The sequence below is a fragment of the Rhineura floridana genome, chromosome 19 (assembly GCF_030035675.1).
Source record: "Rhineura floridana isolate rRhiFlo1 chromosome 19, rRhiFlo1.hap2, whole genome shotgun sequence".
Taxonomy (NCBI): Eukaryota; Metazoa; Chordata; class Lepidosauria; order Squamata; family Rhineuridae; genus Rhineura; species Rhineura floridana.
In genome coordinates this window covers 20,499,880-20,525,133 of record NC_084498.1, presented here as the reverse complement: position 1 = coordinate 20,525,133, position 25,254 = coordinate 20,499,880, and the positions used below count along the sequence as shown (strand labels likewise).

The window sequence follows — 25,254 nt, the reverse complement described above, 5'->3', positions numbered from 1 at the left end:
GATAATACTTGGGCGTAGTCTGGGTTCAGACAACTTTCTGGGATCCCCTGTGTGTTTTCCCCCTTTCAGAATCTCTGAACAAGTTGTACAATGATACATTTGAAACTTGAAGTCATTTTTTGTTTAGAACCAGGGTAGTGGACAAGAAAGCAGAGTGCAAAGGAGATTAAAAGGGACATGATGGACTGCCACAGGCTGCAGTCATGTCTGGTTCATAGACTTCCATCCACAGACAGCTTTTTAGCCCAGCATGCTGGATGAAGAGGTGAAACTTTATCATAGTAAAAAGCTGTGTCCATTTAAAATAGAAAACATTGTGCTTATACTGATTCATTTTTAATGTTGTTTGAATTGTTTTAAATATGTGTTTTATTGTATTTTGATATTGACTGTTGTGAACCGCCCAGGGAGCTTCGGCTATGGGGCGGTATATAAACTTAATAAATAAAATAAATAAATAAATGAGGCACGTGCTTACACTTGGCTGACTGTTGTCCACATTTTCATATAGAAAAGGCAACTTAAATTGCATTTCACATTGGTAGAGCTTCCTACATCATAAGACCAGTGGGCAGGACTCCAAATCGCATTGGCACTAAAGAAAATAAAATCTGCATGCAGTATCCACATCCAGGTTTTCAGCACAGCCTTTTATTAAATATGAAGGAACCTTATAATTATGCTGATATTCTCAGAGATAATTGCATTTTTTTAGCACCAAGCATTCTCATAATATCTCTTTAAAAATAAAGTAGGAACAATCTTTGCATGTGTACATGACTGCTTGTACTTCTGTGAGGGACCAGGACCTCTCTGGGTTGCATAATTGTCAGTGCACCAACTATACTGTCCAAAGTGCAGATTTGTTCTTGCCTCAAACAGGTAGCTTTAGAGAGTGAAAATTAGTGTATGCTTTCTTGCAAAACAATACTGTTAAGCTACATCTAGATCCCCAAAAATAATGCAGCTGTGTTCCTTCTCTTGCCGTTCAGCTCTGAACTGAGTGGTCTCTATTTTATTTTCTGCTATTGAGTCTGTGTCCTCTGTAGAGATGCATCTTACTCATCGTGAAGTTATGTGCGGTGCTTTTGTGTAGAAAATGGGGAGAATTGCAGTTTAATAGGTTGGATCCAGAGGTGGGCGAGCAGGATGCTGCTTGCCCAAGAGGACTTTCCTGGCTCCCTTCCCACTAACTCCCTGCTGCACTCTTCCCCCCAAAAGGCAAGGGATGGTGCGACAACAGCAGGATGAGGAAATGGGCAGAATTAAGTGGGACAGCCTTGAACAAACAGCAGTGCGTTTCTGCTCACACAAGGCATCCCTTGATCCAAGCCAATAATTTCTAGGGACTGGTTTTACAGTATAGCCTTTTTCTAAAAAAAAGTGGGTGTACAGTACATATGAATGTTGCAAGCATCAAGCTCTGAATTCCAAAGTAAATGGAAATTACTGTAGCGCAAGCCCATTAACTGATAATTCAGATGCTGACATTGGCAGTGTTGTCACATAACCATGGCAATAAGTCTTTGTTTTCCTTAATCATTATATGTGTTTATCGGGCTTTGCACACGTTAATAGGAAGGGAGCCCCATCTTGGTGGTGGAACACCTACTTTGCATGCAGAAGGCCCCATGTTAAATTCCTGGCATGTCCGGGTAAAAAGACCCTTGAGCAGCAATCCCTTCTCTCTTGAGACCGTGGGGAGCCACTTCTAATTAGAGTAGACGAGACTAGGGTAGATGAACAAAGGCAAGTGTGGGGATCCTTTGGCCTTCCAGGTGTTGCTGAACTGCACCTCCCATCAGCCCCAGCAAGCATGACCAAAGACTAGGGCTGATGGGAGTTGTATTTCAGCAACATCTGGGGGGGGGCAAAGGTTCCCCACACCTGAACCAAGGGATCCGACTGGGGTTAAGGCAGCTTCCTGTGTTCAGCTGAATGTGAAACCAGTCCAGCTATTTTATACATTCTCCTCCATTATTGCAACATTGGATTTTGTAATATTTTGTATAGGACTGTGTCATCTCTCAATCTCTGATCCCAAGTTCCAGAAATGTAAGACCTTTTTCCCTTCTGTTTTATGCTGTTAGGGCTTTCTGACGGTATTTATAGCACCTAGCCAGCTATCTTTCTCTGTAGTTGGTCCAGGTTAATCTCCCTAAGAGGGAATCCTGTTTTCCTCCTAGTTTTCTGGGCATCTCTCCCACTCACTCCTAAAGAATTTGTGTAGCACCCTTGTGTTTCATCAAGCTTTAAGTGCAACCCAACTTAATTTTCCTGGTCAACATTCCATTTTGGTCTCATTCAGTTTTAATATTACTGAAGAATAGAACGACCATTCCATTGAAGTTTTTAATCTCTTTGGCCACCTGGGAAGAACATGGACTGCATCCTTTTTCAGTAACTGAAAAGCTGCTTGTTGCTTACTAAGTCTGCCTTTTTTGAAGCTCAGTGGAGCCAATTTCTATTTGCTCTCCATGAAAACATTCGCCAAGATTGCCAAGCCAGTGCCATTGGCCTCCACATTGCTTTGGTTGAAACAGAACAGGGCGTTTGGTTCTTTATAGCAACAATTACCTTTACGAATTGTAGCTAAATCATCTTTCATTTGGGTGCCATAGCGTTTTTCATCCGATAGCTCTCGTGACTAAACACACACTTCATTGGCATATTAAAAATGGTTATATTTAGAATGCGTTAAGGTTGCCTAGATGTGCTCCTCTTGGAAGCTCCTCTGCTCTTACATCTTGCTCGGGTTGGCAACTCTTCCCATGAAAAGCAAGCAGCTGGTGCGGTGCTCGTAGATGAGGAACAGGAAAGGGCGGTCAACGATGAAGCGGATTTGAGCTGAAAGGGGCATGAAGCCTACAGTGGTCACAGATGCAGCCTCGGTGCCTTCTTCGTTCACTGTAATAGTCCCTTGATGGTTGAACTGTAAACAGAAGAGGGGATGTTAGGGGACACAAGCGTGCAGCAGAAGCACAGAAACCTCATCTTGGCTATCTGAACTGGCCAGAAACTCAGGAAGTTGCCTTCCGCAGAGTCAGACAATTGTTCCCTTCTAGGTATGTATTGTCTGACAGCGGCTGTTCAGGATTCCAGCCAGGGCGCACACTCAGCCTTCCCTGGAGATGCTGGGCATTGAACCCGGGACCTTCTACATGCAAAGCAGATGCTCTACCTCTGAGCTTACAGCCCTTCCCCTAACAATCTCTGTAACACTGACTCCTCTTGTTGCTGTGGCTTCCTGGTTTCTGCTTTGGGGCCCTGGCAGACCTGGAAATAGCTAGGCCTGCTGAGCGACAGTGGGTCATAATCCAAGCAAGAGTTGAAGCCAGTATATCTAGAAGCTGACCGATGATTGCAGATTGATGGGGAGCCAGGACACCAGAGATAGTTGCTGATGGTCAAGCCTCAGATAGCCAGGAGCCCAGCAACAGAGTTGTGGCCCCCAAAGAGGTCTGATTCTAACCGATGCCTTTAAAATCAGGAATGGGTAACCTTCTGGCCCTGCAGATGTTATTGGACTCCATCTCTCCTCAGCCCCAGGCAGCATGGCCAATGGCCAGGGATGCTGAGGGTCAGTCCTCTGGAGGGCCACAGGTTCTCCCTTCCTCATTTAAATATTAGTCAGCCAAGAGAACTTTCATGCTTCATCTCCTCTTGAACTGCCCTTGCTTAGGAATCTGCCACACATCAGATCAGACAGACTACTCTCCTGTTCATCTAGTATTCTCTGACAGCGGCTTTCTAGGATCTCATTCCCATGGCCTGTTTGCTGAGGGCACCTGCTTCCAAAGGGCCAAGGCATGAGTTGCCATTCAGGCACTTTCCTGTTCTCAAGGCTCCTGCCTGGGCTCATCAGTGCTTCATTTGTGATGATCTGGAATCTTGTTGGGTGGGTGGGACTGGATCTAGAGGGTGCTGGACAAGCTTGGGTGGATGCTAGTTTCTTGGTGTTGGGAAGATTCTGGGTTGCTGGGTGCCAAAGATGTGAATACTGATGGGAAGCATTCAGCTGAAATCTCTGGGGCTCTTTTCTGCTGGGTACTTACGGGGCAGCCATTCATGTGTTTGCCCAGTCACACATATAAAGTCAGGGTTAGGTGGGCATCTCAAATACTCTTAGTTTTTGGAAAATTGTTGGTTTGTTTGCTATGCATTTGGACACCTCTGAAGATATCATAAGCAAATTGTGCATGATGATCCCTGAGAGCAAGGAGCAGGTTTTCATCTCTCGATACAGTTGGACTCCATTTTGAATCAAGGTGGTGGACTGAATCATTCAAAACTGAATTGAGTTTTAACCGCCAATTTAGAAAATGCACTAATTTTTTTTGTGTCTTAAAATTCCCGAGCAACGCCAGGTGCAAGGCCGCTAGTTTTATGTAAAACGGAACATGCAGGTAAGGGGAGCAAAGCAATCTCTGTTCTTCTGCCTGGAGAACTCTTCTTCTAGGCCTGCTCTGATGCTAAAAATGAGACTGGCTGGGGAGGGAAACGCTTGAAACAATAGGATGGAGTGAGAGATGATGGTGGTGGGGAGGATGGCTTGCCCTGGGTGTACTTTTTTCTCTGTGTAGTACAGTGCCATCCTCAGTAGGAGTTCCAGTTTGTGCTAGAGCTAATTACCTTCTCAATCTTGATTCTCTCTTCTGATATCCCCGAATAGTTGCCGTTACGGGTGAACAGCTCATTTACTCCCAGTGTTTTCAGATACTCTATCAACTCATAGCTCTTCTCCAGCTTAAATTTAGGTAGCACTACTTCTCTTGTCCTAGGAAGGTCAAAACAGAGTTTAATTAACTCAGGCGAAGACTGCAGAATGCTTTTTATCCATATTATGCAGTGTTGGAGGCTTCTTGTGCAGAGTTCATACTGTTCTCTCCCCCCGCCCAATGGAGAGCTGACATTTTCAGAACTTCCATGTTGCATACGAGTCCCAAAATTCCACTTGGGATGGGGCATGTGCACAATAGCTTGTATCTAATGCTAGTCTTACTCAGAGTAGACCCATTAAAATTATGGAGCGTGACTAAGTTAGGGCCATTAATTTTACTGGGTCTACTCTGAGTAGGATGAGCACTGAATACAACGGCTTATATCCAACGTAGTTATAGCTGGAGTAGACCCACTGGAATGAATAGGCCTAGGTAGGCATGTCCATTTTCAGTGGGTCTCCTCTGAATAAGACTAACACTAGTAGGACGCTAGTATGGTAGAGGTGCTTCAGTTTTGGTGTACGCTTCTGGAGGCGTGTTTGACCACGTTGCTGTTGGGAGTTCACTGTTCAATGAAATTTACCTGTTTTCTCTAGCTCTTGGTGGTTATGGTTAGATAGTTCTGGAGCATTGATTTTGTGGTTTTATTACTGATATTGCTGATATTATGGTTTTATATTTATTTATTTATTATACTTGTATACCGCCCCATAGCCAAAGCTCTCTGGGCGGTTTACAATAACTAAAAACAAATACAATTTAAAATACATCTTTTAAAAAACAATTTAGAACACAGTTTAAAAATTTAAAACAGTATAGAACACATGCTAAAATGCCTGGGAGAAGAGGAAAGTCTTGACCTGGCACCGAAAAGATAAGTGTTGGCGCCAGGCGCACCTCATCACAAAGATCATTCCATAATTTAGGGGCCACCACTGAGAAGGCCCTCTCCCTTGTTGCCATTCTCCGAGCTTCCCTCGGAGTAGGCACCCAGAGGAGGGCCTTTGATCTTGAACGTAGTGTACGGGTAGGTTATATTGCAGCTTTATTACTGATATTGATGTTTGCTGATATTTAATTATGTTAATTGTGATTTCATTTGCATTTGCAATGATGCAGCTTATTTATTTGCACATGAGCCACTTTGAGGCCGCTCGTGAGAAAAGCGTTGTGTATACACTGAAATAAATAAATAAACCGAATTACAGTAATTTGGCTACAATAGAGTTTGACATTCTGATGCAATAATGTGTATCTTCTTATAGGCAATTTGTACCAAGGAGTAAGAGGTCATTAGGAAAGACACAAAATCCAGGGCAACGGGATTACCTGTTAGTCATGCTTTTCTGCCATCTCTCCACCACCTGGGGAGTCAGTTGCTTCTCTAGTGTCCTCATGCTCGACGGCTTATACGGCAGCACAATCAGCATGCTGATGTTTCCCACGTAGGGCAGCTGCAGCACGCCGCAGTCTAGCTCGCTGTCTACAGTGGCCAGGAAATTGGCTTTGGTCTGCATCATGGAGACCTTCACCGTCTCTTTCTCGTTCAGACGGAACGTGCGCTTGTGTGTCAGTTCCACGGGAAACTTATTCTCCCAGGTTCCTGTGAACACAGTGGGAAAACTTACTACATCAAACGTAGCTGCGGAAGGGAAAGAGTTACCATCTGGTACAATCGCAGGTAACCGAGGGGATTTCTATAGGAAAATTTTGAAAGCAGTCTTCAGACAGCATTGGCAGTTCTGTCTGTGGTTTCGTTTGTGTCAGTACTTGCCAGTACAAGAACCGGTTAGTGCTGGCTTCCACAGCACTTTTGCCATGATATGAGTACTGGCACCTCAGTTTTTTTTAGCACTATCTGTCTGTCTATATTTAAAACAATTAAACAAAGACCACAACACGATGGAGAGAATTCACTAAAATATCATTTAAAAACTGGATGTTGTCCAAAGCCTCAGGAAACTGTAATTTACATGCGCTCCACAGCAGTTGTATTAAAATCAGAGCTTGGAAAAGTTACTTTTTTGAACTACAGCTCCCATCAGCCTAATCCAGTGGCCATGTTGCCTAGGGCTGATGGGAGTTGTAGTTCAAAAAAGTAACTTTTCCAAGCTCTGATTAAAATACATGCTGGTGTTGAGCACTGTTTAGTCCGGATCTCACTGGTAGAGCATCTGCTTTGCATGCAGAAGGTCCCAGGTCCAGTCCCAACATCTCCAGGTAGGGTTGGGATAGACTCCTGCCTGAAACGTTGGAGAGCTCACTGCCAGTCAGTGTAGACAGAACTGAGCTAGACAGACCAATTGTCTGACTTGGTACAAGGCAGCTTCCTATATTCCTAATCATGCATAAAAAATAAGGGTTAGCCGATGCCGAAAGGTCTAACGTTTACAGCAGCAAATCTGAATATTCAGCCTTCTTGCAAGCAGAAACTGGTGGATAATGGCATAAACTCATGGGTATATTCATTTTAATTTATTGAATTCCCTGTTACAAAGCATACAGATGGCCACTAGCTTAGGGGGCTTTAAAAGGGGATTAGATAAATTCATGGAGGACGAGTCTAGCAACAAAGATTGTCCAGCTTCCAGGTTCAGAGGCAGTATAAGTTGATGGAGACCAACAACTAAAGGTAGGCAAGGTAGGCTGCCTTTATGGCCCTGCTTGTGGCATATGCCTAGCCACAACAATGAATAAGATGCTGGACTAGATGGAAGTTCAGGCCTCATTCACACACCATGCTAAGCCAAAGTATGGTTTGCTGGGACTGCGCTGACTCTTGGAGAGGAGCTTGCGCCTGCTTTGCTCCTCACCAATCTTTTTAGACAGTACAGTGTGGCAGCTGAGCCAAGGTTGATGGCCACCAACTTGGATGGAGGATATGGCTATCAGGAGCTACTAGCCATGATGCCTATGCTCTGTCTTCATAGTCGGAGGCAACATGCTTCTGAATACCAGTTGCTAGAAAGCGCAAGGGGAGAGAGTGCTCTTGTGCTCAGGTCCTGCTTGTAAGCATCCCATAATGGACATCTGGTTGGCCGCTGTGCGAATAGGATGCTGGACTAGGTGAGCCACTGGTCTGATCCATTTTGTGTTCTTAATGGTTGGCGTAGTGTGTTGTCCAAACCTGGGATTGTACCTAAGGTCTGTCCTCTTCAACCATGATCTGTAGCCAGGGTTTGTCCCATGGTTAAGGAGGAGAGATCTTAACCACGATTAAGGGTTTGGAAGACATGCTAAGCCAAACCAAACCTTGGGTTAGCCACTGCACTGTTCTAAATGGACTGTGGGGGATGAAAGAGGTACAGGTTCCTTGCTGGGAGGCATGATGTTTGTGTGGTCCTGGTACGCCATATCTTGGCTTGCTTATGATGTATGAACCAGGCCAATGTCTGATCTAGCAGGGCTTTTTAAAAATTAGTTGCTGTTTAGATTTTTTTATAAACTTGCATAATTTCTCAGCTCTGCCTTGTTTTAAACAACCAGCTGCTTCGCTATAGGCACTCGGTATAAAATATAGGCTGCTGGGATACACTCATAGCTACTCACGGCAGACAAATGTGGCCATGTGAATAAGCTGCATGCTCTGGTGGCTAAATCAAAGGTGGAATCATAAACAGCTAATTTCAGGAGGGGCATCTGTGCTAGTCTGTTGCAGCAAAAATCTTGTGGACCCTTAAAAGACCTTTTAAGCTTAAGCTATGGTGGACTAGGATAGTTCGCTTGATCAGATGCATGACTCGTAATCCTCAGTTCGCAGCTGGCATACATGTTGGTCAGTATAAAGGGAAAAATGTAAAAGTTGGAGTTAATTGGCAATGAAATGCAAAAAATACAGTTAGTGATAATTCAATTAGAGCTTAAATGTGACCAAACACAAGCACAGTGACCCCATCAACAGCAGTAATTTGTGATATTAAGCCAATGCTGCATACATTTAAGCTCTAAACTGAATTGCAACTGAGTGTACTTTTTGCATTTCATCACCATTTAGCTCCAACTTTTACACTTTTTCCCCTTTACACCCAGGCTTATATACCTGTCAACTGAGGATTGATTATGCTTCATGTGTCTGATGAAGCGGATTGCAGTCCATGAAAGCTTATGCCATAGCAAATTTGTTAGTCTTTAAGGTGATGTAAGACTCTTTTGCTATTAGAAACAAAAAAATTATGACATAAGGAGTAGATGGTGTTGTTCTGATGCTATTATGTGATAAAGATCCAACATGGCAAAAAAAAAAACACCACCCAAAATAACCCAGTGTATCCAGAAAGCAGGATAGACTGCAGGGACATTTGGGCTCAGTTTCTGTTCAGATTCATCAAAATGTAGCTTCTTTGATTTGTTAACTGGTTCACACCTTTTACCTATAGAAGGTCTAAGGTCCAGCCCCTGGCGTCTCCAGTTAAGAGGAGTTGGGTATGTTGTGGAAATGAGACACACGTAATGATTTTAGAACGAGTCAGCCAGAGGCACTGTTTTTGTTGCAACAAAAATTAAGGGCCTGAGTGAGTCTACCCCCACACATAAGAGGGCCAGAAAAGTTCCTATTCTGGATTGCTGCTGTTAGATGAGGCTGAGCTGGATGGACAAATGTCTGAAGGTATACGGTAGCAATGAGTTGTATTCAATGCTGTTCTTACTCAGAGTAGACACACTGAAGTTAATAGACATACTAACTTAGATTCATAAATTTCAGTGGGTCTACTCTGAGTAGGACTTGGCTGAACACAACCCAGTATGTTTACATGACAGCTGGTATAGCACAGTGGGGAGGAGAGCCTGGCTGGGAGGCCAGAGTCTGTGAGTTCAAATCCCCGCTCGTGTCTCCTAGGCGTCAAGGGCCAGCTAAAGATCACCCCACAGGGAGTGGCTCAGGGGTTACGTGCACTGCCACCTGTGCAGCCGTGGGCAAGCGGCATAGTCCCAAGGAGCCCAGTTGCCCCCTAGTTGGCAGTTGCGGACAAGGAAGGGGCTGGCTTGTGCAGCTGTGGCAAGCCGAGCAGGCCCAGGCCAGCTGGGGAGGACTAGCCTCAGAGGGAGGCAATGGTCAACCCCCTCTGAATACTGCTTACCATGAAAACCCTGTTCATAAGGGTAGCCATAAATCAGGATCGACTTGAAGGCAGTCTGTTTTATATGGTTCATATTTTACTTGTGAACAAAAAATCCATGAAAAAATCCCATCCTATTCACATGCTCTAGTTCTGCAGGCTCCTGAATTTTCATTCTAAGACAGGTGTGGGGTACCTTTGGCCCTCCAGAAGTTGCTGAACTATGACTCCCATCAGCCCTGGTTATTGGCCTTGCTTGTTAGAGCCAATAGGAGTTGTAGTTCAGCAATATCTGGAGGGTCAAAGGTTCTCCACTTCTGATCTAAGAGGACAGAATGAATTTGCTGTCACATATTCTTTCTGCACTGATTTACACATCAGAAACAAGCACAATTTTAGCTAGTTTCACATATTTTTGCCTCTTATGCAGATATAATCCCATTATAAAAAGCCATGGAGTGGCCACATTAAAATACACATTTCTGGTCACCCTATCTCAAAACAACAACAAGAAAAACACCCTTACAGATGAAAGGTTTTTAAATATTAAGCAGTATATAAATGCCACTAAATTATTGAATCTAAAAAATTACCAAAATGATCCAGGGCTTGGAACACTTGCTTCCAAAAGAGACCAAAATGCTCAGGCCTTTTAACTTGCAAACAAAACAAAACACTGTTGAGAGCTTGATAAAGCATATTAAGCTATGAATAAACAGGTACAGAGATTTTTTTTTTTGCCTTCTCCTATATTATAATTTAGATTAGGGACAGGGGCAGGTCAGACAAAAGGAGATTCTTCCCACAGTACACAAGCAGCCGCTCTGTGTGTTTTTATGAATGGGAATACAAATTTAAATGAATGATCACTTCTTAGACCTCTTGCCTTGGGCGTTTGCTTTGCTATCATTGAAACTCCTTCATTACCATCCCGTGGTTGCGAAGCAGGGAGGAAAAGAAGCAAAGGCACATTATTTGCACTCTTCTTCATGGATTTATGGATGAGCACATCAGGAGAGTCTCTTTTTATTGCTCTTTGTTTCCTTGAGAAGCCTAGGAGCAACATTTAGGCTGATTCACCGTACATTTAAAGCACATGATTTCCCCCAAAGAATCTTGTTGTTCGTTAAGGGAATTGTAGCTCTGTGAGGGGTAAACTACACTTCTTAGGGGGAAGCCATGTACTTCAAATGTTCTTTAAGTGTATGGTGTGTATGAAGCCTCTCCCAGCCCAACCTGGAGATGCTGCAGGTTGAACCTGGGAATCTTCTACATGCAAGGCAGATGCTCTTCCACTGAGCTGCAGACCTTCCCCTGAATGCAAGGTTGCTTCCATGCATGCAGTGGACTTTTCAGTGGCTGCCTTCCTGTGGCTGCCCCTATCAAGTCCCTCGTAAGCTCATCATAAAAGCTATCCCAAGGCTTTTAAGAAGGAAAATGGCTTTGGGGGGGAAGATTAATTTCCATTCTTCCCTAGTCATAGTGTTGATCAAAATTGTCCCAGCAGCTCCTATAAACACTTTTTAAAAAATGCTACAGATCTCTCCTGTCACATCTGTTATGACCCATAGCCATATGATGTGAGAAACTGGAATCTGTCTTTCTGGAAACCAATAACGTTTGGTCAATTATGTTCTTAGCAGGTAATTTATATGCTTTGATCGATGGATTGAGATGGTTTTCTGTAAAGCTGATTAAAATAGCACGCTATACAGAACTTATCTCAAGATAAGAGGATTGCAGTTGTTAAAAGCAAGACTGGCCCTGATCAGTTGCCTTGTGATACCGGCCACTCTGTCTTTCTCTCTTTACTTTTTAATGTAGAGGTTAGGGTTATGTTTGGTAATCTCTGACACTGTGCATTTGTGTGCAGCTGCCTTTGCTCCATGTTTGCTTCTTTACCTTTAAAGTACAAGCAGTTGAGAACCATCATGACTGTGGCTGGGTGTACATGCACAAGAGCTTCCTTTATTAACCCCTTGGTGAGCTTCAAAATGCGCTCGTTGGCTTTGGCAATGAAGGTTGGGTCCGAGAAGTCGGCCAGTTGAGCCTCGGCAAAGTAGTAGCTTTTCATGTTGTTTTTGAATTCGCTGAGGACAGGGAATTGTTTCTGAATATAAAGGTCGTTGACAGACCTGAGCGTGTAGCCAAAATTCCTCCTGAAGAGCCGGTGAGTGAGTTTGTGGAAGAGGTTGTGAATGGTCATAATGTCATATTTGGAGCTGGCGTTCACAAACTCTCTGAAGCCCAGTGAAGCCAATACTTCCTCCTGGGTTTGACCTTTGAGTCCCAATGAAATCATAGCCATGGCTGTAGAAATGCCAACTGGAGCCAAAAGCACGTTATCTGAGGAGTTGGCTTTGTCCTTCAGACTCCGGTAAAGGTTGAAGGCAAAGTTTGCATTGAGGATATTCAGGCGCTGGATCCTGGTTTTTCCTTGGAAAAGTTCCAGAATATTCCCTTGTTTGAACTCAGAAATGGGATCTGGAGCATCAATTATGTCAAAGTAGTCCTCATCTTCTCTTAGTAGTCTGTCGAGGTCAAGATAGTCCTCCTCCTCCTCTTCTTCGACACTCAAGTCATTGGTCACCGTATTCTCTTGGTGAAACTCAGGCGAGAGATTAGTTGTGCTAAGAGTTCCATTACTGTGGAGCCCACGAGGATGGACAGACTGAGCTTCGCTGAGTTGTTCAAAATGCTCTTGTAGACTTTTGATTCCACACAGTGCAAATGTTACAGTAAGAGAGAAGACAACTGAGCGGAGCAGCAGATTCATCTTGAGAAGCGACACCCTGGAAGGGTCAAAACATCACAATTAGACACTCTGGAGCTAGGACATTTATACATGAGGAAGCATGCCTGGAAAACTGTTCCCCTAAAAAGTATATGAAGGATGTGATCCTATGCACACAACCAGTGACAAAGTCCCACTGAGCACAACTGGGAGTTACTTCATAGAAAACACGCCATAGGATTGTGTGGTCACCCGCTAGTGTGGTGTAGTTGGACTAAAACTGGGGAGAATTCGGTTCAGATTTCCACTCAGCTGTGGGTCACCTTAGCCTAATCTTTATGCCCGCCTAAAAAGCGAATATCAAGGACTGTATCCAATGCACTTCTTCTGTTAGTGGAAGGATTTATGTTTGCACAACAGAACTTCCGCCTTCCTCCCCCCAAGTGTGCTCCATGCCTTCCCCAGATCTGCTTCAGAGGTTTGGGGAAAAACCCAGAACAGCTGTGAGGAGGAGAGGGGGAGAAAGTTCATCTGAACAAGCATAAATCCTTGCACTAACTGAGAACTTATTACTTAGGGCTACTTTGGATGCAGCCTAAGTCATGTAGGGGCTACGCTTGTCCTCCACATCTCTGAAGGCATAGCCTGAAACTGATCTTATTTCCTCCCCCCTTTGTAGCTTTACCTCTTTAGTCCCTTTTAATATTACTCCCCTATATTTCTTAACTGTATTTTATGTATTTTTCTGTTTTAATGTTTTTTATTGTGTATGATTTCATTGTGGGCCGCCCTAAGTGCCCTGTTGTAGAAGGGCAGGATAGAAATATTTAAAATAAAATAAAAATAAACAAATCTTTCTCTCAATCCTCAGTCCCTGACCTTCCTATGTTGAAAAGGGAAAGTCCAAAGGGGGCTGTTACCTGTGTTTGGGATCTCTGATTTATCACGTTTCCTGGCTGCACATAGGGTTCTTCTTGTGAACATCAGTATATTGACCCCCTTCCTACCTACCTACCTACCTCCATACATCCAAAAAGAAGGAAGTTGGATTGAACAAGGGGAGGAACTTAGGAAGTTGGCTTATACTTGCCCCGACTACTTGCCCTTGAAGCCCAGTACTGTGTCTTCTCCTCTGGCTGGCAGTGGTTCTCTGGTAAAGATCTTTCCCATTGCAGGATTGACTGGGGAACAGGGACATTGGGGGTCAAGAGCCTAGGCTTTGACAGAGGGATTCTGCCAACTGTGGGCAACCCGGCAGGCACAATGGAAGCCAAGAGGCTGAACGTTTACATATCGAACTAACGTGCCAGTGACTTGACGGCAGGCTTCTAGTTCGATTTAAATAGAGCCAGGATGTCTCCATGTTTATCATCATGAAGCCATGCACGGACCCATCTGTATATTAGCTTCCATTTGGGGTGGGGGAGTAAGAAATTCAGCATTCACATCTTCAAGATTCTGTAAGGGGTAATTCCTTTGCATTTGCTGAATGAGCAGAAACAAGTACGGACGCTTCTTGCACATTACAAATATGGTTGCTTTCCTGGAATAAGGCACTTTGCACACAGTTAAGCAAATAGCTGATTCAGGAAAACATGAACTGGGCGGGATGAGCTAGAGGGAGCCCCAGCTGATGAAGCGTCAAGGCGAGTGAAGCAGCAGAGCGAGTTCGGCAGCAGGGCGAGGAGGCCAGGGCCCCCCACTCTGCCCTTCTGTTCCCTGACCTCAACTAAACCACAGTCTCCAACCTATTGACGTAATAAACCTTAAACAAAACTATGCAGGTAAGAAGCCAGCAGGCGTGTGGGGGCTTTCCAGTGTTTTGAACAGCCTGCAGCATGTACGACTATCTGCCTGTTGGACAGAAGTTGTGGGTGTGCTCTCGGTGCAATGAGCTCCTGGCTCTCCGGGAACGACTTCATTTCCTTGAGGCCAAGGTGGCAGACCTGGAAAAGCTGAGAGAGGCAGAGAGGTGTGTGGAGGAGGCCTTCAGGGACGTTATAGCTGTGTCCCACTCCAGCGATGATAGCTCTCCTGCTATCATGGAGAACGATGGTCTCGGGGAAGGAGAGCATCCAGTTGAGGAAGAGGGAAACGATCCCTTAGAAGGGACCCATTCCTTGGGGGATGAGCAGCTATCCTCTGGTGCCGAGGATATATCTCTAGGGGGTGGAGGGATCCTTGTAGTGGGTGATTCGATCATTAGGAACATAGACAGTGGGGTGTGTGATGGGTGTGTAGACCGCAAGGTGTTTTGCCTGCCTGGTGCGAAGGTTGCGGATATCGCCCGTCATTTAGATAGTTTGGTAGACAGTGCTGGGGAGGAGTCAGTGGTCGTGGTGCATGTTGGCACCAACGACATGGGGAAATGCAGCCGTGAGGTCCTGGAAGCAAAATTTAGGTTGCTAGGTAGGATGCTGAAAGCCAGGACCTCCAAGGTGGCTTTCTCTGAAATGCTACCGGTTCCACGCGCAGGACCAGCCAGACAGGCCCAGCTTTGCAGTCTCAATGCGTGGATGAGACGATGGTGTCGGGTGGAAGGGTTTAGATTTGTTAGGCACTGGGGAACATTTTGGGACAAGCCGGGCCTGTACAAAAGGGACGGGCTCCACTTGAACCAGAATGGAACCAGACTGCTGGCACTTAAAATTAAAAAGGTAGCAGAGCAGCTTTTAAACTGACTGAGGGGGGAAACCCAACAGGAGCTGAGAAAGGTCTGGTTTGGAATAAACCTCCCCCCTGGGATAAAAACCAAAGAAATGATGAAATGTTAAAAGGGGTAGGCCTAGAAGTAGGCATTGTGAGAGCAGGGGCACAGGATATAAATTCAGAAGAGCAAAATTACCACAGGCCAAACCACAAGTGTCAAAGACACTGGAAGAGAGACACTGCTTACAAGTGCCTGTACGCTAATGCTAGGAGCCTCCGAACCAAGATGGGAGAACTGGAGTGCTTGGTCTTAGAGGAGAGCATTGATATAATGAGTATAACGGAGACCTGGTGGAATGGAGAAAACCAGTGGGATATGGTTATCCCTGGATATAAACTATATCGGAAGGACAGGGAAGGACGTATTGGTGGCGGAGTCGCTCTATACGTGAAAGAAGGCATTGAATCCAGCAAGCACGAAACCCCAAAAGAGGCAGACTCCTCCACAGAATCGTTGTGGGTGGTGATACCATGCCCCAGGAGGGACTTAATACTGGGAACGATCTATCGTCCCCCTGATCAAAATGCTCAGGGAGACCTTGAGATGAGATATGAAATTGAGGAATCATCCAAACTAGGAAATGTGGTAGTAATGGGTGACTTCAACTACCCGGACACAGACTGGCCGCATATGTGTTCCAGTCACGACAAAGAAGCAAAGTTTCTAGATATTCTAAATGACTATTCCCTAGACCAGTTGGTCATGGAACCGACCAGAGGGACGGCAACCCTGGACTTAATGCTCTGTGGGGACCGGAACCTGGTGCGAGATGTAAGTGTTGTTGAACCGATTGGGAGCAGTGACCACAGTGCTATTAAATTAAACATACATGTAACTGGCCAATTGCCAAGAAAATCCAACACGGTCACATTTGACTTCAAAAGAGGAAACTTCACACAAATGAGGGGATTGGTAAAAAGAAAGCTGAAAAACAAAGTCCAGAGGGTCACATCACTCGGAAATGCTTGGAAGTTGTTTAAAAACACTCTATTAGAAGCTCAACTGGAGTGCATACCGCAGATCAGAAAAGGTACCACCAGGGCCAAGAAGATGCCACCATGGTTAACGAGCAAAGTCAAGGAAGCTCTTAGAGGCAAAAAGTCTTCCTTCAGAAAATGGAAGTCTTGTCCGAATGAAGAAAATAAAAAAGAACACAAACTCTGGCAAAAGAAATGCAAGAAGACAATAAGGGATGCTAAAAAAGAATTTGAGGAGCACATTGCTAAGAACATAAAAACCAACAACAAAAAATTCTATAAATACATTCAAAGCAGGAGACCATGTAGGGAGGCGATTGGACCCTTGGATGATAAGGGAGTCAAAGGTGTACTAAAGAACGATAAGGAGATTGCAGAGAAGCTAAATGAATTCTTTGCATCTGTCTTCACAGTGGAAGATATAGGGCAGATCCCTGAACCTGAACTAACATTTGCAGGAAGGGATTCTGAGGAACTGAGACAAATAGTGGTAACGAGAGAGGAAGTTCTAGGCTTAATGGACAATATAAAAACTGACAAATCACCGGGCCCGGATGGCATCCACCCGAGAGTTCTCAAAGAACTCAAATGTGAAATTGCTGATCTGCTAACTAAAATATGTAACTTGTCCCTCGGGTCCTCCTCCGTGCCTGAGGACTGGAAAGTGGCCAATGTAACGCCAATCTTCAAAAAGGGATCCAGAGGGGATCCCGGAAATTACAGGCCAGTTAGCTTAACTTCTGTCCCTGGAAAACTGGTAGAAAGTATGATTAAAGCTAGATTAACTAAGCACATAGAAGAACAAGCCTTGCTGAAGCAGAGCCAGCATGGCTTCTGCAAGGGAAAGTCCTGTCTCAGTAACCTATTAGAATTCTTTGAGAGTGTCAACAAGCATATAGATAGAGGTGATCCAGTGGACATAGTGTACTTAGACTTTCAAAAAGCGTTTGACAAGGTACCTCACCAAAGGCTTCTGAGGAAGCTTAGCAGTCATGGAATAAGAGGAGAGGTCCTCTTGTGAATAAGGAATTGGTTAAGAAGCAGAAAGCAGAGAGTAGGAATAAACGGACAGTTCTCCCAATGGAGGGCCGTAGAAAGTGGAGTCCCTCAAGGATCGGTATTGGGACCTGTACTTTTCAACTTGTTCATTAATGACCTAGAATTAGGAGTGAGCAGTGAAGTGGCCAAGTTTGCTGACGACACTAAATTGTTCAGGGTTGTTAAAACAAAAAGGGATTGCGAAGAGCTCCAAAAAGATCTCTCCAAACTGAGTGAATGGGCGGAAAAATGGCAAATGCAATTCAATATAAACAAGTGTAAAATTATGCATATTGGAGCAAAAAATCTGAATTTCACATATACGCTCATGGGGTCTGAACTGGCGGTGACCGACCAGGAGAGAGACCTCGGGGTTGTAGTGGACAGCACGATGAAAATGTCGACCCAGTGTGCGGCAGCTGTGAAAAAGGCAAATTCCATGCTAGCGATAATTAGGAAAGGTATTGAAAATAAAACAGCCGATATCATAATGCCGTTGTATAAATCTATGGTGCGGCCGCATTTGGAATACTGTGTACAGTTCTGGTCGCCTCATCTCAAAAAGGATATTATAGAGTTGGAAAAGGTTCAGAAGAGGGCAACCAGAATGATCAAGGGGATGGAGCGACTCCCTTACGAGGAAAGGTTGCAGCATTTGGGGCTTTTTAGTTTAGAGAAAAGGCGGGTCAGAGGAGACATGATAGAAGTGTATAAAATTATGCATGGCATTGAGAAAGTGGATAGAGAAAAGTTCTTCTCCCTCTGTCATAATACTAGAACTCGTGGACATTCAAAGAAGCTGAATGTTGGAAGATTCAGGACAGACAAAAGGAAGTACTTCTTTACTCAGCGCATAGTTAAACTATGGAATTTGCTCCCACAAGATGCAGTAATGGCCACCAGCTTGGACGGCTTTAAAAGAAGATTAGACAAATTCATGGAGGACAGGGCTATCAATGGCTACTAGCCGTGATGGCTGTGCTCTGCCACCCTAGTCAGAGGCAGCATGTTTCTGAAAACCAGTTGCCGGAAGCCTCAGGAGGGGAGAGTGTTCTTGCACTCGGGTCCTGCTTGCGGGCTTCCCCCATGCACCTGGTTGGCCACTGTGAGAACAGGATGCTGGACTAGATGGGCCACTGGCCTGATCCAGCAGGCTCTTCTTATGTTCTTATGTTCTTATGAGGGAGATCTGAGCAAGGGGACAACGAAGGGGAATGGCGAACAAGTGACTTGGGATGCCAAAAAACGGACAAAAAAACCCCACCAGTGAGTCTGTGGATTAGAACCATAATTTAGGTTGATTTTTTTTTAAATCCTGTGTTCTCAAAAGGTGTTTCCTTTATAATGAAAGATGGGCCTTCCAAAGCATAGTCCAATCCACACATCAGTAGCAAAGACACTTCTTATAGAAGTGACCCTTATCCGTCCCGTTGGACCGAAGTCTTCATGAAAGGCTGGCTAGTTGCCCATCGAAGTCAATATGTTAGGAGAGTATACAGCACCCATAAGCGCTTGAGGAGGCAAGACAGTATGTCAGCCAATCCTGATGCACACACTAAAAAAATTATCTGGAAGGAACACACACCTTCCCAAGCACATCCAGGCAACTGTGCATCAAGAATTACACAGCAGAGTCTACAGAGTTGTAAAACATTTCATTTCCACCCTAATGCAGATGTAACTTTATTTCACATGGTAAATGTACTTAACGACCAGTTTTTGACCAATGTCTTCACTGTGCCGAAATGAAGAGATTATAAGTAATTATGATGATGTTGAGTTTAAGTTGTGTTATATGTATGTGTGGGTTTTTTAATGAGTTACTTTGGATGCTTATATGAAGATTTTTAGTAAATAAATGAGGAGTCGGTGTTGGTCCCTAGGAAGAAGAATGAGAAGGATTTCAGAATCAGGTTCCCTCCTGACCAAGGCAAAGGCCTCGTGTAGATTCTGGAGGGAAGAAGCCAGCCAGCTTGGACCAGGTAGAAGGAGGCAGGGAAGGTAGTGGCTAAAATACATAGATGGTAAAATTAGCCGGTTGTTCAGGCAAAAGTGGGAAGGATTTGTAAGTAGCCAACACTGAACTTGTCAAGGATTATCAAAACGTTGGCACGGTCATTAACCAAAATGGAGACAATAGTCAAGAAATCAGAAGAAGACTAGGACTGGGGAGGGCCACCATGAGAGAACTAGAAAAGGTCCTCAAATGCAAAGATGCACCACTGAACACTAAAGTCAGGATCATTCAGACCATGGTATTCCCGATCTCTATGTATGGATGTGAAAGTTGGACAGTGAAAAAAGCAGATAAGAGAAAAATCAACTCATTTGAAATGTGGTGGAGGAGAGCTTTGCGGATACCATGGACTGCGAAAAAGACAAATTGGGTGTTAGAACAACACAACAACACTACAAGATCTGAACAGGGTGGTTCATGACAGATGCTCTTGGAAGTTGCTGATTCATAGGGTCGCCATAAGTCGTAGTTGACTTGGAGGCACATAACAACAACAACAGAACAAATTAAACCAGAACTATCACTAGAAGCTAAAGTGATGAAGCTGAGGTTATCATACTTTGGACACATAACGAGAAGACAGGATTCACTAGAAAAGACGATAATGCTGGGAAAAACAGAAGGGAGTAGAAAAAGAGGAAGGCTAAACAAGAGATGGATTGATTCCATAAAGGAAGCCACAGACCTGAACTTACAAGATCTGAACAGGGTGGTTCATGACAGGTGCTTTTGGAGGTCACTGCTTCATACGGTCGCCGTAAGTCTTAATCGACTTGAAAGCACATAACAAGAGAAACAGGAGCCAATGAACAGAGAACGGGATGGGGCTTGGAGGTAGTATCTACGACAGGGATGGAGAACTTGTAGCCCTCCAAATGTGGGACTATACATCTCCCATCGTGCCTGACCATCGGCTGTGCTTGCCGGGGCTGATGAGAAGTGGAGTCCAAGCGCATCCGGAGAGCCACAGGTTCCACATCCTTGCTTTAAATAAATAAGCTTCTAGACATTACATTTCATTTTTTTTAATTTTACTTTATTTGGATCCCTCTCTCCCAAAGGAGCCCAGGGCGGGAAACATCAAACATTAAAACGATACAGCTTACAATAAAACACTTTAAAAACTGTGCTCAGTAAGATTACATCCCCAATTAACTGTGTACAAAACTGCAGCCTCTGCAACCAACTACATCCAAGATCTGCCTCAATTTCTGATAAGGTGCAAATGTTCTAACACAGGATGAGTTCAGCAAATCAACCCAGAATGTTGGATCAATTGAAAAGGAATGAGGTAGAAATGTACAGCCACATACAATTTGCTGGTTTAATTATTTTTATCGTTTACAATGCACTGTAGTGGGGAAGAGCACAAATCTTACAAGGATGGGAATGCATTATCAACCCGACTATAGGTTCTCTGACACGTTCTTTCACACCTTCCGGCAGCTGGAATTCAGATCCCTTCATCAGGCTGCTGAAGAAGGTGAAGACTGGGATCCTCACCCCAAAACAGCTGAGACCCTGCTCCAAATGACAAAAATTGTTCTCTAGTCTTTCTCTCCTTGTCCAAAAAATGATTTGGGTTGAACTTTTCTGGTGTCTTCCAGTGCTCGTGATCGACTTCCAACTTTTGAACTTCCAGTTATTATTTAATTTAAAAAACATTGTCTTTATTCGAGATACATATGTGCATGCATACAAAACACTTTCTCTGCCCCCCTCCCATATATGTGCGAGCACATGCACTGGGGTTGACAATGGTCGCTGAACATTACAATCTGCCAGCAGTCCCTTGGTCTCTAGACCATATCTTTTTGTGGGGAGGGTTTCAGGGGGCCGTAGGAAGTTGTCACTAGAAATGACGGGGTGGGAGGGGAGCAGAAAAGCTTCTGCATTTGTACAGAATTGGACTACCTTTCTCTAGATCCATGTCCATACATTTCTTGAGAATCCCCCCCAATAAATTTTTAATAATAAATGACAGCAAAGCCCTCATCCATTACACAGCCAAATATTGCAGGGCTGAATTTCAAAATGAATCTAAGATCTCAAAAAACACATATATTTTATCCTTACACATGCAGTGAAGACCCATTCAGCCCTTGTACTAGAGACAGGCAACAATTTTATAGCGCAATCCTGTGTGTGTTTACTCACTGTGTGTGTATGTTCTACTGTGTCTAATGGGGCTTACTTCCCAGTAAGTGTGTTTAGGATTGCAGCCTTAGTCTTTTATTAGTCTAGTCATTTTGCTGCAATAGTAAATTGTTGCAGGCTTGCTTGACCCTCTGTTGCAATAGAATTTCCATTAATAAGTTGCAGGTGTATTCTGGCCTCTTCATGCGGTGACTTTTCAGGGGGTTCATACGTTGTTCTGCCCCACCCCCCAAGTCCAGAAATACTTTTTTTTAAAGTTAGTCTTCTAAAGGGAGAAATATTTCTTACCTCCTCTGTTGCCAAACAGTACGATTTGAAGAGTACCTTCAATAAGGCAGATGAAAATATTTAACTGTGAACTTTGGTGTATGGGTATGTGCTAAAGTAAATAAGCTGTAAATCAATCACTTCTAAGCTTATCTTGTCAGCCAAAATCCCATAAGTTGATTTGCTATCTCTGCCAATTGACTTTCTGCTCTCTTGAATATTTTTTTTAGTTTTATAATTAAAGGTAGAAGAGATCTTTGCCTTAGCATTCATTTCGACACATTTTGGGGTCTTTGTCAGCTCTAAATGATCTATCAGGATGAACTGTTGTTAACTGCACCATCAGCTTCTGTTGGATTTACAGGTTATTTAACTTTTTGGCTGTAATGAGTCATTTCCAATTGTTTTCCCATTGAGGCTCAACAGAGATTAATTGTAAGATCAGGGACCAGCATAATGTTCAGCACAGGGCTGTGGAGTCAGAGTCGGAAGCAATTTTGGGTGGAGTCAGAGTCAGTAGAAATGTACCGACTCCGGCTTCAAAATAAAATTGATATTTTAATATTAATATTAATTTATGAATATTAATAACTTAATATACGAGCTTGGAAAAATTACTTTTTTGAACTACAACTCCCATCAGCCCATCCAGTGGTCATGCTGGCTGGGGCTGATGGGAGTTGTAGTTCAAAAAAGTAACTTTTCCAGGCTCTGAATATACATTTGCCATTTATGAAGCAGTTGGAGTCGGACAGTAGAAAAATAGAGGAGTCACAGTCGAAGGTTTGACGTACCAACTCCACAGCCCTGGTTCAGCAAACCATAGAACATAGGAAGCTGCCTTATACCGAGTCAAACCATTGGTCCATTTAGCTCAGTATTGTCTATGCTGATTGGCAGCAGTTTGAGTGTTTCAGATGGGGCATTCCCAGCCCTACCTGAGACCCATGCAAAGCAGATTCTCTACCACTGAGCCCCTCCCTGAACCTTTAGAATGGCCTTTCTACAGTTGTGTTGACGCACAATCCTTACACAAATGGTCCCCATCACATACAAGCATTTTACACAGATCTTCATGGCAGGGTGACTGAATCCAAACATGCCATGCTTTCCACCAACCCCTTTTCTTTTTAATCAAAAGACTGCAAGTTTGAGTTGAATGATGTTCAGAGGGGCTACTTAACCCTCCACCCCCTCATCCGTTTCCCCACTAAAAATAACCCTTCCAAATTTGCTTTTCTCCCCACAGGGAAAAAGATACAAGCACCCTGTCTTTCTTCCACAGGTGGAAAGGTGGTTGGGGAGGGTGCCTTTTGAGAGGAAAAACCTGCTGAGGGGAAATGGTTCAGCATCCCCTCAGTACTTCCTTTGTTCAAACTTGCAGCCCCAAAAGGCTTCTTTTGGCTTTTTAAAAAAATACATGAAACCATTGTTGGATCAAGTCTAAAAAAGGTCACTTAGTTGTGATAAAAAAAAAAAAAGGTTGGGAGAATGTTCCTTGTTAGCCAAGTGTCTCTTACATCTGCCTCTCGATCATCTTATTTTTCTAAATTTTGTAGGCTTTTTGATGATGCAGTGGGATCTTCCCTAACCTCATGGTTGAGCTGTCTTGGATTGCACCTTCTCACTTATGGGATACAATTTTTGTTCGACCATCACCTTTAAAGTTTCAGAGTTGATAGGGGTTGAACATGTAGCTTTCAAGCCTTGTGCCCTGAGCGATATATTGCTGTCGTAGTCAACGTTTGCCTGTTTTCTCTGTAGCAAGTATATTTAACCTGTTACAGGAGCTCAGGAAGCGGCCTTATACTGAGTCAGACCATTGCTCTATCTGGCTCACAGTCGTCTACCCTGGCTGGCAGCAGCTGTCCAGGTTTTCAGAAGGGGCCTCCTAGCCCTACCTGGGGATTGAACCTGGGACCTTCTGCATGCAAAGCAGATGCTCTTCCCCAATGAAATGTATGCGTCTTGAAATGCCTTGTGTGCTGAGGCAGTTTGAGAACCTTAGCTATTATAACGAATATTGTACTTTAAATTTGGCAACCGTTCGTTTTGTTCTCACAATAACTTTGTAGGGCAGGGGTGGGGAACCAGAGGTTGCTGAACTCTGGCTCGGATCAGCATCAGCGCTGGCCAGGGGTATTGGGGGTTGTAGTCACAGGGCCGCAGACTCCGTATCTCTGTAGTAGGATAAACTATTGCTGCTGCTGTTTCTTATTATTATTACTATTATTATTATATCATCATCAGTAGCAGCATTTATATGATGCAGTTAAGCCAAGAAATGATAACTCACCCAAGGCCAGTCATTGCAGAGGTATCCACTGGACCATGATGGCTGTTGGACTATTATATTAATTATATTATTTCATTATTATATTATATTAGTTATTGTTATATGCCTTCAAGTCGATTACAACTTATGGCAACCCTATGAATCGTTTGTATTCTATCATATCCTGCCCTTCCTCCTAGAAGGAGCCCCGGGCAGCAGAAAAACCACTAAAAACATCTTAAAAGCAAAACATCTTTAAAAACATCTTTAAAACATATTTTAAAATAAATCTTTACACCTTGACAAAAAAAAAAGTCTAAAAATCAATTCCAACACAGATGCAGACTGGGATAAGGTCTTTTCTTAAAAAGGCTTGTCAAAAGAAGAAGGTTTTCGATAGGCACCAAAGAAATAACAGAGATGGAACCTATCTAATATTTAAGGGGAGTGATATGATATGCAGTTTTATTAGATTAATGTTTCGGTGGGAAAGGCAAGATTGCAAGTATCGAAATATCAGTCTGTTTATAAATAAATTTATAAATTATTTATTAATAAATAGATAACTTACTTTTTCCTTTTTTGTTGTTTGCTTGCTTGTCTGCTAGCTTACAAGACGCTTGCCACCCATCAAGGAAGCGAAGCCCAGGTTACAGAAACTCTTCCGCGACTTCTGGCTGTATTCGGTGCTCATGGGATTTGCTGTGGAAGGCTCAGGTAGCAGGAGGTTTCTTTTTATTAGGAAAAAGGTCTCTCCAGTGGAGGGGCAGGAGAATGTGCCAAGTAGCTGTCTGTTGCCCAATTTAAATGAATGTATTTACCAAAAACATCACTGCAAAAGAATTTCAGAGGAAAAGAAGTGGGAACTCTTCTGGGGTACTGCTTGTCATAGTTCCAACAGGGAGCCCGCAAGAAGGGATGGACCGAGCAGCCTAATTCTGTCCCATGTTGGGCCCTGTCTGCACAATACATTTAAAGCACTATTATACCACTTTAACAGTTGTGGCTTTCCCCAAAGAATGCTGGGAACTGCAGTTCCTTAAGGGTGCAGAGAATTGTTAAGAGACTCCTATTCCCCTCACAGAGCTAGAGTTCCCTGGCAAGAGGGATTGATTGTTAAACTGCTCTGGGAATTGTAGCTCTGTGAGGGGACTCTCCACACCCTTAACAAACTACAGTTCCCAGGAGTCTTTGGGAGGAAGCCATGACTGTCAAAATGGTGTCATAGTGCTTTAAATGCATGGTGTAGATGTGCCTCTAGAATGAATCTGTTGATTTTTAAGATAGTGCCAGGTTCTTTG

General features: G+C 43.7%; 2 protein-coding genes across 4 annotated transcripts in view; one reads left to right on the top strand and one right to left on the bottom strand.

Moving 5' to 3' along the window:
- Window positions 1-25,254, top strand: part of PI4KA (phosphatidylinositol 4-kinase alpha) — a 105,446-nt gene that overhangs the window by 27,806 nt on the left and 52,386 nt on the right. For both annotated transcript variants that reach the window (XM_061602491.1, XM_061602490.1), the window contains exon 20: window positions 24,562-24,670. In XM_061602491.1, the coding sequence (XP_061458475.1) occupies window positions 24,562-24,670 (109 nt within the window). The remainder of the gene's footprint in view (window positions 1-24,561; window positions 24,671-25,254) is intronic.
- On the bottom strand, window positions 632-24,779 carry SERPIND1 (serpin family D member 1). Of its 2 annotated transcripts, none has more exons than XM_061602511.1 (5): window positions 24,525-24,779; window positions 11,681-12,570; window positions 6,051-6,324; window positions 4,633-4,777; window positions 632-2,932 (listed from the first exon to the last, which is right to left on the bottom strand). In XM_061602511.1, exons 2-5 carry the CDS (start codon window positions 12,552-12,554, stop codon window positions 2,741-2,743), a joined length of 1,485 nt encoding a protein of 494 aa, XP_061458495.1. In that variant the 5' UTR covers window positions 12,555-12,570; window positions 24,525-24,779; the 3' UTR covers window positions 632-2,740. The 2 variants fall into 2 exon arrangements, with proteins under 2 accessions (XP_061458495.1, XP_061458494.1); XM_061602510.1 differs by lacking the exon at window positions 24,525-24,779 and adding an exon at window positions 21,700-21,735.